The sequence below is a fragment of the Xyrauchen texanus genome, chromosome 15 (assembly GCF_025860055.1).
Source record: "Xyrauchen texanus isolate HMW12.3.18 chromosome 15, RBS_HiC_50CHRs, whole genome shotgun sequence".
Lineage (NCBI taxonomy): Eukaryota > Metazoa > Chordata > Actinopteri > Cypriniformes > Catostomidae > Xyrauchen > Xyrauchen texanus.
This window is the reverse complement of record NC_068290.1, coordinates 5,850,729-5,867,090: the sequence shown is the minus strand read 5'-3', so window position 1 is coordinate 5,867,090 and position 16,362 is coordinate 5,850,729. Positions and strand designations below refer to the sequence as shown.

Below are 16,362 nucleotides of genomic sequence, written 5' to 3'. Positions count from 1 at the left end.
TAATTTCCTCTTAACTGTTACCCCTAATTCCCACAAGGATAAATTCCCACAATTGACTCTGAAACTTTTCCAGGCGGCATGCCAATGCTTGTTTCTTAGGGGGGAAATCATAGAAGGTGCACTGTCATCTGGTACAGATTCATAAAATTAAAATTTAAATAAAAGCATAGGCTTTTTCATACTACCACATTTTTTCTTCACACAAACATGCCATATATCTGAACAAAAGTGACATCTTGTGGCTATGAGTATATCCTGTATAAGCACTTACATGAACATCCTCCTGCAGCCATTTAGTGATACACTTTACACAATGAATATGATCAACATCTGAACTCAAGCACACACCGTCATTTGCTTTACAAGATGGGCATAAAAATTGTTTACTTATTACTGGTGCTGAGATTTTTTACTTGGACTAGTAAGCAACCACTTAGCAACCAGAACACCCTCGTAAATGCATCGTAACACAGCGACTTTTACACGGACAGACACTACTTATATTTACTTAAGAAAAGTAAAAACCTAGTGATTATAAAGATTAATAATGCATCTAACATTTTGAAAAGCAGAAAACTATAGACATAGACCCATGATTTGATGTTGACAGACATTTTTTCATTGCATCTTTTTTCTATACAATGAAAGTGAATGGTGACTGAGGCTATTTGTCCCTAACATTTGACTTAACATCTCCTTTTGTGTTCCATGGAAGAAAGTAAGTCATGTGCGTTTTCATAAATGGGTGAACTATTCCTTTAAATCTGATATCTGATACCATCTTTGTCTGATGGTGTTTGGATGAATGATTCACTGTAGACTGAGCCCATTAACAAAGAAAATGGGGCTTTTTTGTTGATGGATCATAAATCTGCCACAACACACTTCAGGATGCTTTACTGATTATCATCAAGCATGTGTACCAGCCATCATGCCCCACACTGTTGTGCTACAGCGAGGGCACGTCATTTGTTTTGAGCATAACTGATTTGCATAGTGCGAGATCTAACAGTCACATGCATATTCAAAATGCTAAATAACTGGCTCGCCCATGCCTCTGTAGTGCATGTCAGACCCTCACTGTTCCTCTATGGATGAGTCATTGCATGCCAGCTTATCACTGCAACCGGGGGTGCAGAAAACAGTAGTCTTTCTCTGTGAAGTAAAACACTGTGATGGAAATTATCTACAAGCATGATTGATCAGAATATTAGGGACTGACAGCCTCAGTCACTATTCACTTTCATTATATGGAGAAAAAAGATGCAAAGAAAGTCAATGGTGACTGAGGCTAACATCTCCTTTTGAGTTCTACAGAAAAAAGAAAGTCATATAAATTTGGAACAAAATGAGGGGGAATAGATGATGACAAATTATTTCGTGGTGAACTATGCCTTTAAATAATAACATTTACCAGCTTGGTCTCATAGAATCATGTTACTATACCTACATTTTTGCTAAATGAAAATTATATTGCTTGTTGTATGTATCACGGAAGTTTCCTGGTTAAATGAACACTAGAGGTGCTACAACAACAATTACTTTTATTCACTTTCACTCAAATCACGGAGAAGGATAGCTACAGGCAGAGCTCCAAAAAGGGGTGGGAACTCCAAACTGCCATTAAAAATATAGGGAGCCCATAACCTTAAATTTTGCTAACCTTAACTATGTGAGGAAGTGACGCCCCATTTTGTTGTTGCCGCAACCACCTTTTGGAGTAATCCTGCCCCCTTTTGGAGACTCTGCCCCATTTAGAGATCTCCGGCCTGCAGCTGTACCAACTTGAAATCACTGGTAAAATGGCAGATTATCAGTTAATAAATACTTACTTTTTGCCCTTTTTCAATGACATCTAAACCCTTTTACTTTAGTGCATAGCTTGTAAGACAATACATTCTAATGTTTGCATTACATAACCAACTACATTTACAAGCTTGTTCAGGCATGATCAAGTTGTAAGGTAGCTCAACAAATAGAGTGTTGCACTTGTGATTCAAAGAACCAGGGTACGAGCTATGAAGAGCACATGAGTTGACATGTGAACCGATAGTTTAATAGAAGCACCATAAAATGTGGTTGCTTCAACAATTGCATTTTTCATCTCACATTTGCTATCGGTTAGGTTTAGGTTTAAGGTTTAGAGTAGGGAGGTAGGTAGGTTTTGTTGATTTAAAACTCGATAGACCATTAACCTTAAAAAAAGGTTTGGGAGAAAATGTAACTGGCTTTTAGTACTACACAACTGACATTTAGCCTTGCGTGATACTTGGAACCACAAAACATGATTTTGCAAAAATGTTGTCACAGTTATGTAATTTTCAGCAGATCAGGCTGATATTTACATATCATCTCAAAACGCAGCTACTAATAGTCCTTGTGCCCATGGCAACACCTGCAGAAGTACGCAGCATGCAGAATGTTTTATATAGTTAAAGTCTGCCACTGAGCATTTCTGGCACTACATGCTACCATGTTTTTGAATTCTTTCAAAAAGACAATGTTTGCAGGATGTTATCTGTCTCAGTGTCTGCCCCTCATCTCTTCGTGTGGGCTCAGAGGAATTCTGGCAGGAGATGGAGTTAATCTGAAGGGGGAGTGCCGGAGGGGAGAGTCTATATATACAAGTGGACCCTGGGAGGCTAGTGCTTCTAGGCACATTTGGACTCTGTTGGAACACTAGAGAGCTCCTCTGTACACTTCACCAGACTAACGGTGAGTCTCCTTTTTTCCTCTTTGTGTATTTCCCTTAAAAATCCTCCCCATTCTCTTTTTAATTTTTATTTTGTTTGCACAACTTAAAAAAAAAAAAAAAGCTTAATAGAACAAGTGTTTTAACAAAGGCATAAAGATGAAAAATAAGGCCAGTGATCTATATTTTTTGTTCACATTTTTGTCAAAAACAGGAGAGAACTCTTTGTGTGTTTAAGTCAATATTGACTGCCATGAAGCTGTGGGCAGCATTTGAATATTCTATACTGGATTATAAATAAGGGATGTGACTTTGACTTTAACAGTTGGTTTCCTTTCCTCATTTTCAAAACCAGTTGGCTGGTTCCTTTACTTTTTAAAACGAATCACTAGACTGAATTAGCTTCTTTTTTTTATATATATAATTTTATACCATAACATACTCCCCCCTCCCTGTGAAGTCATTTTGTTCTCAAATCGGATAAGTCCTGGAGTTTTAATTTCAAAGCCATCAAAATTGTTCTAACAAAGGAGGACTTAAAACTATCAGGATCATTGTATTGTTCAGTAAGTATTATTTTGCTCCAAATTCCATTGAGATAAGATTGTTCTAATTAAAGATGGATTGAGTCATTAATTCCACTAGATGCTTATCTGTATATTCCATTGAATTGCCCTAATTGTTCACATAATCTATAAAACCATTACATAAAAGAGCTAAATTAAGTCTTTGATCTTTAAAGCAATCTCTGATCAAGTTTACAATTGTATATGTTTTGGTGCTCATTTAGTATGTTTATTTTGTTGTATGCTAGAGAATATGGTTTTACCACAGAACAAGTGTATTGGTTGCAGTTTTTCTCAGACCTGGGTGTGCCTTTTTTCTGTATATTAAGTCTTCGGAAATTAGATATGACTGTGAGATCATCTCCCTTGTGTAATAAAAGTGCCCAGAAAAGTCCTGAAATTTTGAAGAGCTACAGCACTCAAATATATTTTCTCAGCAACCCCTCCTGAAAACATCTGCTTTGCTCTACAGTTGGGGTTTAAATTATAAATTATTCCCCAAACAATAGGTACAACTCTCTTGTTTTCAATAACTGTGTACACATATACATTTTATGTGCATTTTGTAAAGCTGTAAAGTTTTAGGACTTTGCTTTTAATTTGATCTAATAGACACCTGATGTCAGTTATCTGCATTTATTTTTTTAATATTTGCCTAGACTTAGCAGGCGGAGTGTATAGTGGCTCAGGACATGTCCGAACAAGACCAGACATTTTTCATTTTTTTAATGGCTTGAGCCCATGGAAAACACATGTATTAATGTACAAGCACTCTCACTTGATATTTTTACCCTTGAGGTCTGGCTGTCCAATTTAATCTCAGGTTACTGTAAAGGTCCCATTTTGAGCAAACAAATATGACCCTTAGAAATGGCAGCATTGATTTCAGTATTGATTTTTATGTTGTGGCTTCCACTTCTTGATATATGGGCCTTGATCTGTTGCAGACAAGGGTAAGGATAGGACGGCTTCGCTCCTTTGAACCACAATGAATCGGGTGGAAGACTGGGTTCTGGAGAACAAAAGCAAGATCGAGAAAGGAGTGGAAATCATGGGGCAAGGTTGTGAGGTTTTAGCAGCCACGGTGGGACAGTTCCACCCCATTTTGGAGGCCGTGTTTGTAGCCTCTGCCGAGATCCTTAGCAACCCAGATGGTAAAGAAGCCAAGTACCTTGCAGAGCAGTTTGAAAGGATCAACCAGAAGCTTGAAGGCATCCAAGATGAAATCGACAAAATTGCTTTGGAGCTGCAGCGGACGTCCATGAACAAGCAGAACTTTGACCGTGAGGCGCAGATGATCAGTCAGTATGAGAAGTTCCAAGACTTTGTCAATGCTAAATCCAATTTCAAGGAGAAAAAGAAGGAGAAGTTTCTTAGCCACTATGAGAACACCAATGGAGATCTGAACATTGATGCCTTGTACAATGCCGTAACTGGAGAGAATACTTCTGGAGATGCTATGTTGGACACAGTGGTGACCACAGAGCAAAGAAGCAGAAGAGCGGTGGAGGAGTTCTGTGCCAGGCTTAAGAAGCTGTTTGTTGTGGGAATTATAGCCGTCATGGGTCACGCTGCCCTGAAAGAGGGGGCAGTAGGCGAGGCCATGGTCAAAAAATGGCAGGATCGCATGGAAGATGTAGAAAAACGCATGAAAGCTGCGGTGGATGACTGCATTGAGAATTTTCCCCTGCAGGCTAAGACCGATGTGGAACGTCAGCTTCTAGAGCGACAAGGCAGCATTGACCCAGAGTTTGCAGTATTTGTACTGGATATCCTTGCCAAGAAATATGACTGGGTTTCCTGGTCAGTTCGGGTCTTCAACCACAGTGGCATATTCTTCTGGAATTGGCTCGCTGGCAAAAAATACCAAGGACAAGGGGAGGTGGCAACTTTTTTGATCTTCTGACCTCAAACAACATCAGAATTGTGGTGTCTTTCAGTGTCGATCCAAAACCGATCAACAAGAGCCAGCTGATAGATCAAATAGAGACACAGAAGCTAAAGGGAAACATGTTGTCTGTGGCTCAGACTCTGTTCAACTCTCTTCCCAACACTGTGGTGCATGCCATTAGTCGCTATAAAAAAGTAGAAGAGAAAAACAACTTCCAACCGGAATGCTACCACTTTGGGATGCACAAAAGGGCTTACCTCTGCATTCATTCTGAATAGATGTGCTAAGATTGGAAACATCAAAATATCAATCAGTCTTCTATGTTTCTGATTTAAAAGAATTGCATTATATTAGCTCAGAATTAGATAAGAATAAATTATGGGAAATCCCTTGAAACAACTACAATAAAAAAGTATATTACTGCTGCTTCACTGTATTTTCGCATGTCTATGGATAAAAAGAACATAAATGTGCAAATCAAATAGATATTGTGTGAAAGAACTGTCATTTGCCAGACTTGATATCAAATGGTTTATAAATCATATGGAAATTCACTTAAGAGAGGTTGGGTATTCAAAAAGATTCAACGATCTACATAGATTCTTGTAATGTATTGTTTGTGTTTTTTAAATTCAAAAAGCATTTTTAGTTCAACTTTACAGTAGATTGTAGAACATTGTCTTTAAGAGGGCAAAAGTGTGTACTGGAAAACAAAATTTATTCTTAAATGAAATATATTCAAGTAATCTCTATTTATGTGCTCTATGTAACCCAGGAATCCTATCCATTTCATGTTCATGATTTATGGTATGTAATCACAAATAAAACATAACTAAGATATTTTATTTCAAAATATCAACACCCATTCTGTTGGTTTTTATGGAATAGTTTAAAGGTTACAAAGTATCACTTGACAACATTCCAAATAGTTTCACTTGTCCGTTTACAAGTCTATAGGGTCATTAAAAGAACGGCATTTGTGGCTTAATGCTGATTACCACACACACACACACACAAAACAAATTATATATAGACTCGTCCCTCCTTTTCTTAAAAAATTAAATAAAATAAAGGATGGCTTCCACTGAAGAACTTACAATGGAAGTGAATGGGGCCAATCATAAACATTAAAATACTCATGGTTGCACAACTATAGCCACAAAACATAAACAACATGCGTGTTAACGTGTTTTCAGTGTAATAAAATCTCTTACTAATCATTTCTGTGTAAAGTTATATCCAATTTTACAACTTTGTTACACTGATGACATAACGCCGTAAACCCTGTAGGCCTAATCCTGACAAATTACAATTTAAACAACTTCACATCTCAAATAATACACCATTTTTAACATAAGCATTTATGTAAGTGCTTTAATAAAATGATAAGCTTCACATTTTTGCATTGAACCCTTCCAAAAATTGGCCCCACTCACATTCATTGTAAGCTGGTTTCTTGCTTTTTTTTTTATGAAAAGGAGGGTAGACATTATATCAAAATTAAGCCACCAATGCTGTCGATTGAGCTTAACTTGAATTTAAATAACTTCCTTTACTAAATTTACTATGATAACATAGTGTCTGCCAAATGACCCCAGCTACTCCAGTCATTGTACTGCAATAATGTGAGAAAACAAAACATATGGCAAAGATTCTGACGTTTTTCATTGATTTAAGGAGACCCAAAATTATTCTGATTTTATAGTAACAATAGGAGTAATAAATATGGTATTTGGCCGGTCACCATGGTAAATTTGGCAAGACAATACTTCAAATTCCTTCTCTCAAGGGTGTGCCAGCAAGTGATAGAGATAAGAGGCCATGAGCAGGAGTTGGGCGAGGCAGAAGAGCGCGAACTTTTCCTTTCTTTAATTCTATACAATTTTCTATCCGTTTCAGGTGAGTTTCATTCGTTTCAGGAATAATGTGTTCTCTAAACGTAAGTTAACTGATCATTTCGTTCGTCTGTGTGCTGTAGTCTCAGTTTTGCTCGTGAAGTTTTTGGGCGTTTCTCCTCACAGTTTTCTCTCTGCCAGTCTCATCTTCAACTTGAGACTTGGAAATTTTTGTTAACATGAGCGAATTGCACAGCTGATCGATTATACACGCAAAAATAACGATATTCTCTGTAATTCAACCACTCTTTTTTTTTATTATTATTGATATATTTTTTTATTGCTCCATTCTCAAAAACTTTTTGGACTAGTTTTGACTATGAACATTGACTATGATGCAGCACAGACCAGGAAGTGTTGCTTACGAGAACAGGCAGGAAGCATTCTGTCCTCTTTTCCAGCCTAATATATAAACGAAACTAAGTGAAATTACTGTTTTGAATGTATCTGTGCATGTTGGCTATGTTGTTGTTGTGATCTACTTAGCATATACAGTATTTAAAAGCTGCGCGTGCGCGTGTCTGTACACTGATAGCACACGTACATCACCTAGCCGTCTGTTTGATGTGTGTTTACATCTGGAAGAAGAATTTTGTTAGGTTTTTTGTTCATCTGCTAAACGTTTCCTCTTGGATGACATTAAGACATTCATTAGATGTCTTTGACACAATTATGATTAATAATATTTGTAAATCTGATCTTTCTAAGATGTTTTGCAGACGTTATTTAGATTGTGATGCTTTCCAGATGAAAAGATCTAAAACTATATGTGCTATCTGGGTATGCAGTTACATCAATACACCCAAATAGCACACGTATGTCTCTGAGATGTCTGTTTTAGATCTTTTCATCTTGAAAGCATCACATTCTAAATAACATCTGTTAAACATCTTAAAGATCTTATTTATAAACATTATTAATCATAAATATGTCAAAGACCTCTGCTGAATGTCTTATTGTCACCCGAGAGGAAAAGTCTTTTAGACGTATTGCAGATGAGCAAACAACGTAAAAAAAAAAAGATGTATACACACACACTTCTAGGTGATGTACTTGTGCTATAAGGGCAGTGACGCTTTGAAATCTAATGCTGCTTTTTTGGAACTTTGTTTGTTTGTTTTGCCCTTATCATAAGTAGGCGTGTTTATGTACTCATATGTTTGGATATTTCACATGTTTTTATCGACAATAACTTCTCGTCTCTCATTTATGGATAAAAGCAAAAGTCGCAGTTAAAGTGGAAGTGAATGAGATCAGTCCACAAGCATTAAAATACACATTCTTTCAAAAGAATAGCCACACGAGATAAACATTATATGTAAATTTGTATACTAACCATATCTGTTTAAAGTTATTTCAAATATTAAAATTTAGTTGCAATGACAACACAACGATGTAAACCCAGGTATCTGGTAAATGCTGTAACAAAATCTCAGATTTTATCATGTTAAATTATTTATAATGTTTACATCTTGTGGCTATACTTTTGAAACGATGTGTATTTTAATGCTTATAGACTGGGCCTTTTAGCTGCGTTTCCACTATCGGGCCAATTGAGGGCGTGCTAGTGCGTGCCAGGGCCAGTTGCTTTCCACTGTCACTTCCAGGGCTTCATCATGCTTCCTCTGAGCTTTCTCGGGGCCAATGTCTGCTGAAGTGGATCACTAAGTCCTCCCAGACACAGGCAGAATGTTCTTATGGACCATATGCGACACGGACGGGTTAAGCCGATGTGCACCGTTGTCACCATGATGCAAGCGGGGTCCGAGTTGGTGTGGCAAAGCTCATTTTTACGGTGGCTGTCACTCCGTGCCACTGTTCTGGCCCCGCCCCTGTACTCGGACACTGTGGCAGTTACAGTCGGTGAGTTGTCAACGCTAAATCACTCGCTGTTTACATTCGATATTAACTCTATTCTAGATGACGACATAACATGATACCTCAGCTTGTGCTTCCCTCTTGCTTGTGAAATGGGCGGGGTGTGTGACGTTGGCACTGCAGCGGCATATTAAGGATGGGTTTTTGGGCAATGCTGCAGAGTTATTGGTCCGATGGTGGGAACGCAGATCGATTTGGGTCTTGTTGCTCGAGGACCGAGGCTATTGGCCCCGGCTGGCCAGTTGATAGTCCTGGCTCGCACTGGCCCGATAGTGGAAAAGCAGTTATTGACTTCCATTGAAAGTGACTTACACTCTGCCTACACCCGACGCGTGCGATGTTGCGGGCCATGATATGTAGATGCCTTGAGGCTGTCTACAGTGGATGCATTAAAGCAAACATTCAAAACATGGAAGCTAGCAGGAGTAGTGCGTGCAGCGCAAAATAGGACGGGGCATCCGTTTAATGTCTTTGCGACGGAAGCATTCGGTGTAGACAGCGTCGTAGATCGTTATGGGAGTGATTTGCTTTTGGTGCATCACACAGCTCACCTCTTGTGACAGAGTGTGACTGTAGTCATGATTTTAGCAATCTTTTTTTTAATTTTTATAAACGAGGGATAAGTCGAAATTATTTTTGTTGATTTCAAAATTATGCCACAAATGCTGCCAATTGAGCTTAAGTTATATTGACCCCGGAACATTCCTTTAAGGGTCACCACAACATTTTATAATTCTACCAGTGTGTTCTCACTAAAATGGTGCCATGATGTTTTGTTACCCATTGGGATGTTGAGCTTTCAAGCCTTGTGTTAAGAGCTCAAGGGAAAAGTTCAAGTGAGGCTTTAAGCTAATGGACCCACTTAGTGTATCGAATTAGTCCTACATTTTGTTTGATATATGCCAACAAATTTTCAACATTGCAGATGTTCATACAAGTCTAATTTGGTTTGTAAAAGGGGAACGTTATTGCTTGAATCAATCAGATTGTGTCTTATAACACTGCCCAGTGAAAAGGATCTTAATACAAAAGGTTTGTGGTAAATGTGTGTGTCTGGAGAGAGAAGCTGACATGGTGTTTTGCCTTGTCTTGTTTCCATGGTTACTGTGGTTCTTTGGAAAAATGTTTTCTTGCTCAGCTAGTTGAACTGCCTTGTTAATCATGTCCACACCTATGGTGGTACACTGAATGTTGTACAATGAATGTTAAACAAAACTATCCTATATTTTAGCTTATTACATTTTAAACCGTATTGAAGGAGCTCCAATGTATGCTGCACATTTGTTTACTGATTTTCTTTCTCTATTTGCTTCAAAAAATGCAAGTTGAGTATAGAAATTAATGGATAGGCAAATTTCTCTACAAAACTCATTTAAAGCATTTCAGAATAACATATATCAAAAATATATCAAATGTTTGTTTTTTGTTTTTCATGAGAAATATACATTCAACAACAGTGACAATACAGTCAAACGTGTCCAAATTTAATAGTGTACCTGTTCAAGTAGGAAGTTATAACATGACATTATTCACTACTTTGTTTTCTTTGTGTTACAAAAATTGAATCCAAATGAAATGATCCAACTTTTTCCAGTTGAATCATATTTCCTCCACAATGTAGCTCTGTATTTTGCAAACTGCATGGTCAATTTCTTTCAGTGTATGTTTAAATTTGAATGAATACATCTGCCCAATTTCTTTTATGAGTCTGTAGGTGTGGTTGTCAGAAATCCGACCTCTCTTATCATGTGCACATACACCTGGTGTGTATTGTTTAGGTATTGTTGCTGCTTTGCTTTAGGGATGTGTTTAGCAGCAGTTTTATGGTTTGTATAACATAATTTGTGTTTCTTTTATCTTATTCAGTGATTCACACCATCCATTCCAAGTTTGAAAGGAAACCAGGACTGACACATGTAAGTTTCTTTTTTGTACACCAGTCTCAAGATGCAAAGGTTTTGGCCCTGATTTACTAAAGGTTTGTTTGTATAAAACACATACAAACTTAAAGGTATATTCTGGGTTGTGTACTAGTTAAGCTTAATCGCAAGCATTAGTGGCATAATGTTGATACCACAAATAATTATTTTGACTCAAATCGAGGTTATAGTGAGGCACTTACAATGGAAGTGAATGGGAGCCAATTTTGGGGGGTTTAAATGCAGAAATGTGCAGCTTATACTTTTATAAAAGCACTTACATTAATTATTCTTAATTCTTGTGGCTATTCCTTTGAAACATTGAGTATTTTAACATTTACGGATTGGCCCCCATTCACTTCCATTCTAAGTGCCTCACTGTAACCCAGATGTGTGCTTTTCTTTTTTTCTTCTTCTTTTTTAAGGAGGGAAGAGTCAAAAATCTATTATTCTGGTAATCAACATTATGCCACAAATGCTTTTGATGGAGCTCAACTTGTATTTAACCTTGAATAGTACTTTTATAGCATGTGCAAACATTTATGAGATGATCTACTAAGATAGTCTACTTTCAATTGCATTATCAGTTTTTGCCCAACCACAAAAAAAAGCTTCCTTTAAATATGGGTGTGTCCAACCTATTTGGACGTGTGGCTATTTGCACAATTGTTCTTAGGAAATCACCTGCAATACACCTACAAAGCACACATGCAATTTGTAAAAATGGCCCAAGCTAATTTTAGTAAATTATGGCCTATCAGTCCCATACTAGAGTTACAGCTATAGTGTTTTGGTTTTTATTTCTGATGATGTTGTGATCTTATTTTTCACAAAGACAGTTTTGATATTGTAACAGTTGAAAGATGGCTGAGCAGCTACAAAAGCTTGTTGCACAGAAGAAGGATGTTGTCGAGACTGTCATGGAAGTTTTTGAGCAGGGCGCTGAAGTGGTGGCCAGCATTGCTGGAGATCTGTTCCCTGTTTTCTCCATCGCAGCTCCTATTGTGAAGCTGGCGTTGGATAACGTGGAAAGCAAAGAAGCCGTGTACATGAAGGAGCAGTTCCAGAAGGTACGAGACCGCCTGGAAGTCGTTTCTGAGGAGATTCAGCAGATAAACGAGGAGATCAAGAAAAGCGGGGTAGATGCTACCTACTTTTCAGTGGAGGAGAACATGACCAACCAATTCCGCAAATTTATGGACCTCCTTAATGCAAAGCCTAAATTCAGAGAAGTCAGGAAAAACGAGTTCCTGAAGCACTTTGCTAGGGTAGATGGTGACAAAAACTTGCACATTCTGTATAATGCTGTAACAGGAGATAACTTTTCTGGAGAGTCTGTGCTGGAGATCATTCTGAATTATGAGCAGAAAAGCCGCAGAGTGGTGGAGGATTTCTGCGCTAGACTGAAGAAACTGTTTTGCATTGGTTTGATCCCCTTTCTTGGATACACAGCACTTAAAGGAGATGATGAAGAAAAGGTGCTTCAAGAGTGGAATGAAAACTTGAAAGTAGTCCAGTCAAAAATGAACGTCGTTATTGAAGACTGCATCAACAGCTTCCCGGCGCAGTCCGAGTTGGATTCCAAACGTATCGTGAGAGACCACTGCGACAAGAGCAACCAGCAACTGGCTGACATGATCGTAGAGCACCATAAAAAGAAGTACGACTGGGTGTGCTGGTCAGTCCGCATCTTTAACTCACCCACAGGCCTGTTCACCAAAAAGAAAGACTTCCAGTGTTTGGCAGGAAAGAGTCGGTGTCAGGTGCAGGCATCAGATGAGAAGCTAAATGTTGTGATTTCCTACAGCTCCTCGCCTGAACCCGTTGATAAAGCCCTGATACAGAACCTGATCTCGGAACAGAAGAATCCCAAGGTGATAGCTGTAACGGAGCAGCTTTTTCAGACAATTCCCCTCTGCGTGGTCCATACAGTCAAGACCAAATGTAAAGACATGGGCTTCTCCTGTAGCTTTTCTGATGAGCTGCACTACTATGAAGTGTTTAAGAACTTCTATGTCTTTCTTCATTCTGCTTAAAGCAGTCATATAGACATATAGACCACAATAATTACACTCTATGGACAATTTCTACAGGGCTGAAACTTATTTTAATGACAATTAAGTTGGAAAACTATGACTAATATACTAATCATAATTTTTTAGTAGTACACTTTATTTGTGTTTGTTTTCTAAAGTTGTAACTGAACACTTTTAATGGATCCGATTTGTGCTTTGTCATGGTGTATATTGGCAGATGGACCATTTTTGGAACTGAGATTGTAATACAAAAGTTTGAATTCAGATAGAGGTGGTCTCAGACTACTTTTGCACACAAAACTTCACAAAGCTCCAATCAGACTGTCCAACTACAATAAAACTTCTGGGAATTGGTTCGGGGAAGAAATAAACGCTGTATTTGCTAGGTTCATGGCTTTAAATCTTGCAGAGTTTTGTTTGACACATTTAGTAACATGCAGTCAACATATTCTTGAGAAGAATTGTATATTTCGATTTGTGTGAAATGTCTTCGAAATAATCAATACTTCGATTATTTAGATGGAAATAAATTCTGATTGCAAAGTCTACACACATTTACTCGTTTGTTCTGTGTTTTCTGTACAGCCATTCGTGCAGACTTCCGCCCCATATTGTTTTTATGTTTTTTGTTATTTTTCACTGGTCAATTACTGTGGTGACATCTCTGTCAGATTGACCCTCCCCTATTTGGCATGTAAGAACAAAACAAACTGTGGTTGGTTGCTTTACATGTCAGTCAGATGGTCTTTTCCTGGCAGTTCTTGGCCCCTGTAATTAATGTTTAAAAATAAAAAAAGGCTGTGAAAGTAGACCCTAGACTGAGCACCCATTTGAACCCACACACAGTGTTGTTCCAAAGATGAAAAATATATTTATATTTGAACATTATATAATCATTTGCCCTATCATTTAGTGGTGGCCAGCAAAAACTTTCCTATATTTCAGAAAAATGTCTGTGCAGGTTGGATATTAGTCAACGTGAGATCAAAATGGACCCTGTTTACTTTTTTAATACCTAATTCTTGTCTTGTTTAGGAATTCATTGGAGCATATTATTTCAAAGAAAAAATATTTGCTTCATATTTATCAAAATGTAATTAATTGCTCTGCTTCTAAAATGCCTTTGCTTTTGATTTGATATCAGTTGAGTTCCAACCATCTGACTCCATGTTGGTATATAACGCCCACTTTTGACTACCCAATCAGTTTCTGGTGGATAAAGTTAAGTCCCACCCTACATTTTTTGTTGTTGTTGAAAATGTTGTTTCACTGAACTTCATTTCATATAATGACATGCCTTTTATATGTTCCTTGAGGTTCAATTATAATAATAGCAAAGTTGTTTGCACAAAAACATTCATATATTTGTAAAACATGATCATTTTCCATCCTCATTTTGACCCTTTGTCAGAAACACTCTGTTTTGGTGCTGCTTCTCCTTTAAGACTTGACAGTATATGCCCACTGTTATGATTGGCTCTCTGATCTTGACTGACCTGCACTTTCCTTGCCATATCACTGCTCACCATTACTGGGTTGGCTACCGAAGTGAAAAGGTAAAGTAGGTACATAAACTATGGTGGAAACACATTTACCGAATAAACTCCTTTTGAATTTGTTAGGAATAAAAGATGTGCATCAAAAAGGTCATGTGACTGACTAACCAGCGGGCCAATCATCTGAAATGTTGGTCATCCTGAAATAATGGTCTCTAGAAAATCCTACTAAGTCGAAAACAAACTTCAACTGTACGGAAGAGAAGGTTTATTGACTCTTTTGAAAAATATCTTATAGATCTGCATGGTATAGTCATAAGGATCGCTCCCAAACATGAGACATTTCTTTCTAGTATTTAATTGATAAAACAATCACAGTGGATACAATTTTTCCAGAAGTGATAATTTCATCCTTTTGAACACCCTTGGATTGAAACGCGGCTTTATTCGCTCTTTGTTTTTGCGATAATATGGTTTTTTGCATAAAATAAATTTGCATCTTGGATTGAAACATACTGTTGCTAGTGTGACATCACAATGTGGAGGAAGTAGAGAATGAGTCGTTTGGGCAGCTTGGATTCAACATATGCTCTTTTTGCAGTGCGGAGGATGTTTTGAGTTCTGAAACTTACAGTATGTTTTTATACAATGACCTCTAAAATGTTGAAAGATCAAGGAAAATTGTATTCCTAATGTCACAACCTCTTTAAATGTTTACAACCTCGTACTGTATAATAAGGAAATTTACACTACAAATTTTCCTGCACTCAAAAACTAATTTTAAGATTTACACATTTCAATTTATTAGCAAAATTCCATCAAATTGTAACCTTAAAAAAAGTTTTTAGTTTTAGCCATTTTTTTTAAATGTATGTATATGTATAATTAAAAATATTTTTTTAATTTTGCTATTTAATAAATCGAACAATAAATCAATGAAACTGTTTTTAAGTGTTGTGTGTCAAACATTTTTACTGTTCAAGTATTCATGGTAGAGATATAGCATCATCCAGTCATTACCACATTATTAGATTTGGACACTTTAATGATTCTGTTAGCCCAAACCAATTAACATTCATTCGTCTTTGTTTTGTAGATAATTTCACCTTTAGGTTTGTTAGCTATTTTGGGTTATACTTTAGAATGTCATGCTTTTTAAGAAAAATACAAGTTGAAAAATCGTCCATTTGCGTATGTTGAGAGAATGTTGATATGTCTTTCTTTCATACTATGTTGTGATTGGTCTTGTTCTTGTAGCTCAACTGCAAGATCATGGGTTTGACTCTCAGGGAAGACACACACCTTCAATGCACTGAAAATATGTTAACCTTGAATGCACTTTGCATTCACTTTGTAATCACTTTGGATACAAATTTCTACCAACTGCATATGTATGTACATATGACCTATTTATAGCCATATTTACATTGCACAGTGACTAAGGCTGTGTCTGAACCCTGAAAAATGATAGGAAGGCATCAAAACATGTACAAACACAATTGTTATCTCTAACATCCTGTCTACCAAGATGCCTTCATCTGGTGGCTTCTGAAGGCAAAACATCTTTCGTTATCCCACACTCATGTTTATGCAGTTCAGTGGTTGGTGAAAAGAAACAATAGCATCTGTAAGTGCAGTTGAAAGATATTACTTCTTAAATGTCCATTATTTTCAATCTACTGCATGATTCCACTTCTACTGAGAAATAATCTTTGTAGTCATTAAATATTGAGTAGGTTTTCTCCGTGCTAAACTGAATTGTTCTATCATTAGCAATGATGTTATGGTGCCTTGAAAGCCACAGATATACACTGCGTATTATCAATAAGAAATGCATTTTTGTAGCTACATGTTTAGACTACATACTCCTTCCTAGACAATTATGATGTTGTACATCCTTCTTTCAATTCACAGCAGATGTTTTACTGGCTGTAGAAATAGATTTAGATTTACTGTGGATGAAACACCCATCATACCCTGTAATTATGC

At 37.2% G+C, this 16,362-nt stretch overlaps 1 protein-coding gene and 1 pseudogene across 7 annotated transcripts; both read left to right on the top strand.

Moving 5' to 3' along the window:
• Positions 1-2,647: 2,647 nt before the first annotated feature.
• LOC127656176 (uncharacterized) lies at positions 2,648-6,028 on the top strand (annotated as a pseudogene).
• Positions 6,029-6,945: 917 nt separating this feature from the next.
• On the top strand, positions 6,946-15,293 carry LOC127656177 (protein rapunzel-like). 7 transcript variants are annotated; one of them, XM_052144364.1, is made up of 4 exons: positions 6,965-7,048; positions 8,561-8,907; positions 10,789-10,838; positions 11,698-15,293. In XM_052144364.1, exon 4 carries the CDS (start codon positions 11,705-11,707, stop codon positions 12,875-12,877), a length of 1,173 nt encoding a protein of 390 aa, XP_052000324.1. In that variant the 5' UTR covers positions 6,965-7,048; positions 8,561-8,907; positions 10,789-10,838; positions 11,698-11,704; the 3' UTR covers positions 12,878-15,293. The 7 variants fall into 7 exon arrangements, with proteins under 7 accessions (XP_052000321.1, XP_052000322.1, XP_052000323.1 ...); XM_052144365.1 differs by having other exon boundaries at positions 11,681-15,293; XM_052144366.1 differs by having other exon boundaries at positions 11,677-15,293.
• Positions 15,294-16,362: the final 1,069 nt, after the last annotated feature.

Coding starts and splice junctions, on each gene's coding strand:
- LOC127656177 (XM_052144361.1), top strand. CDS start 11,705: ATGGCTGAGCAGCTACAAAAGCTTGTTGCACAGAAGAAGGATGTTGTC.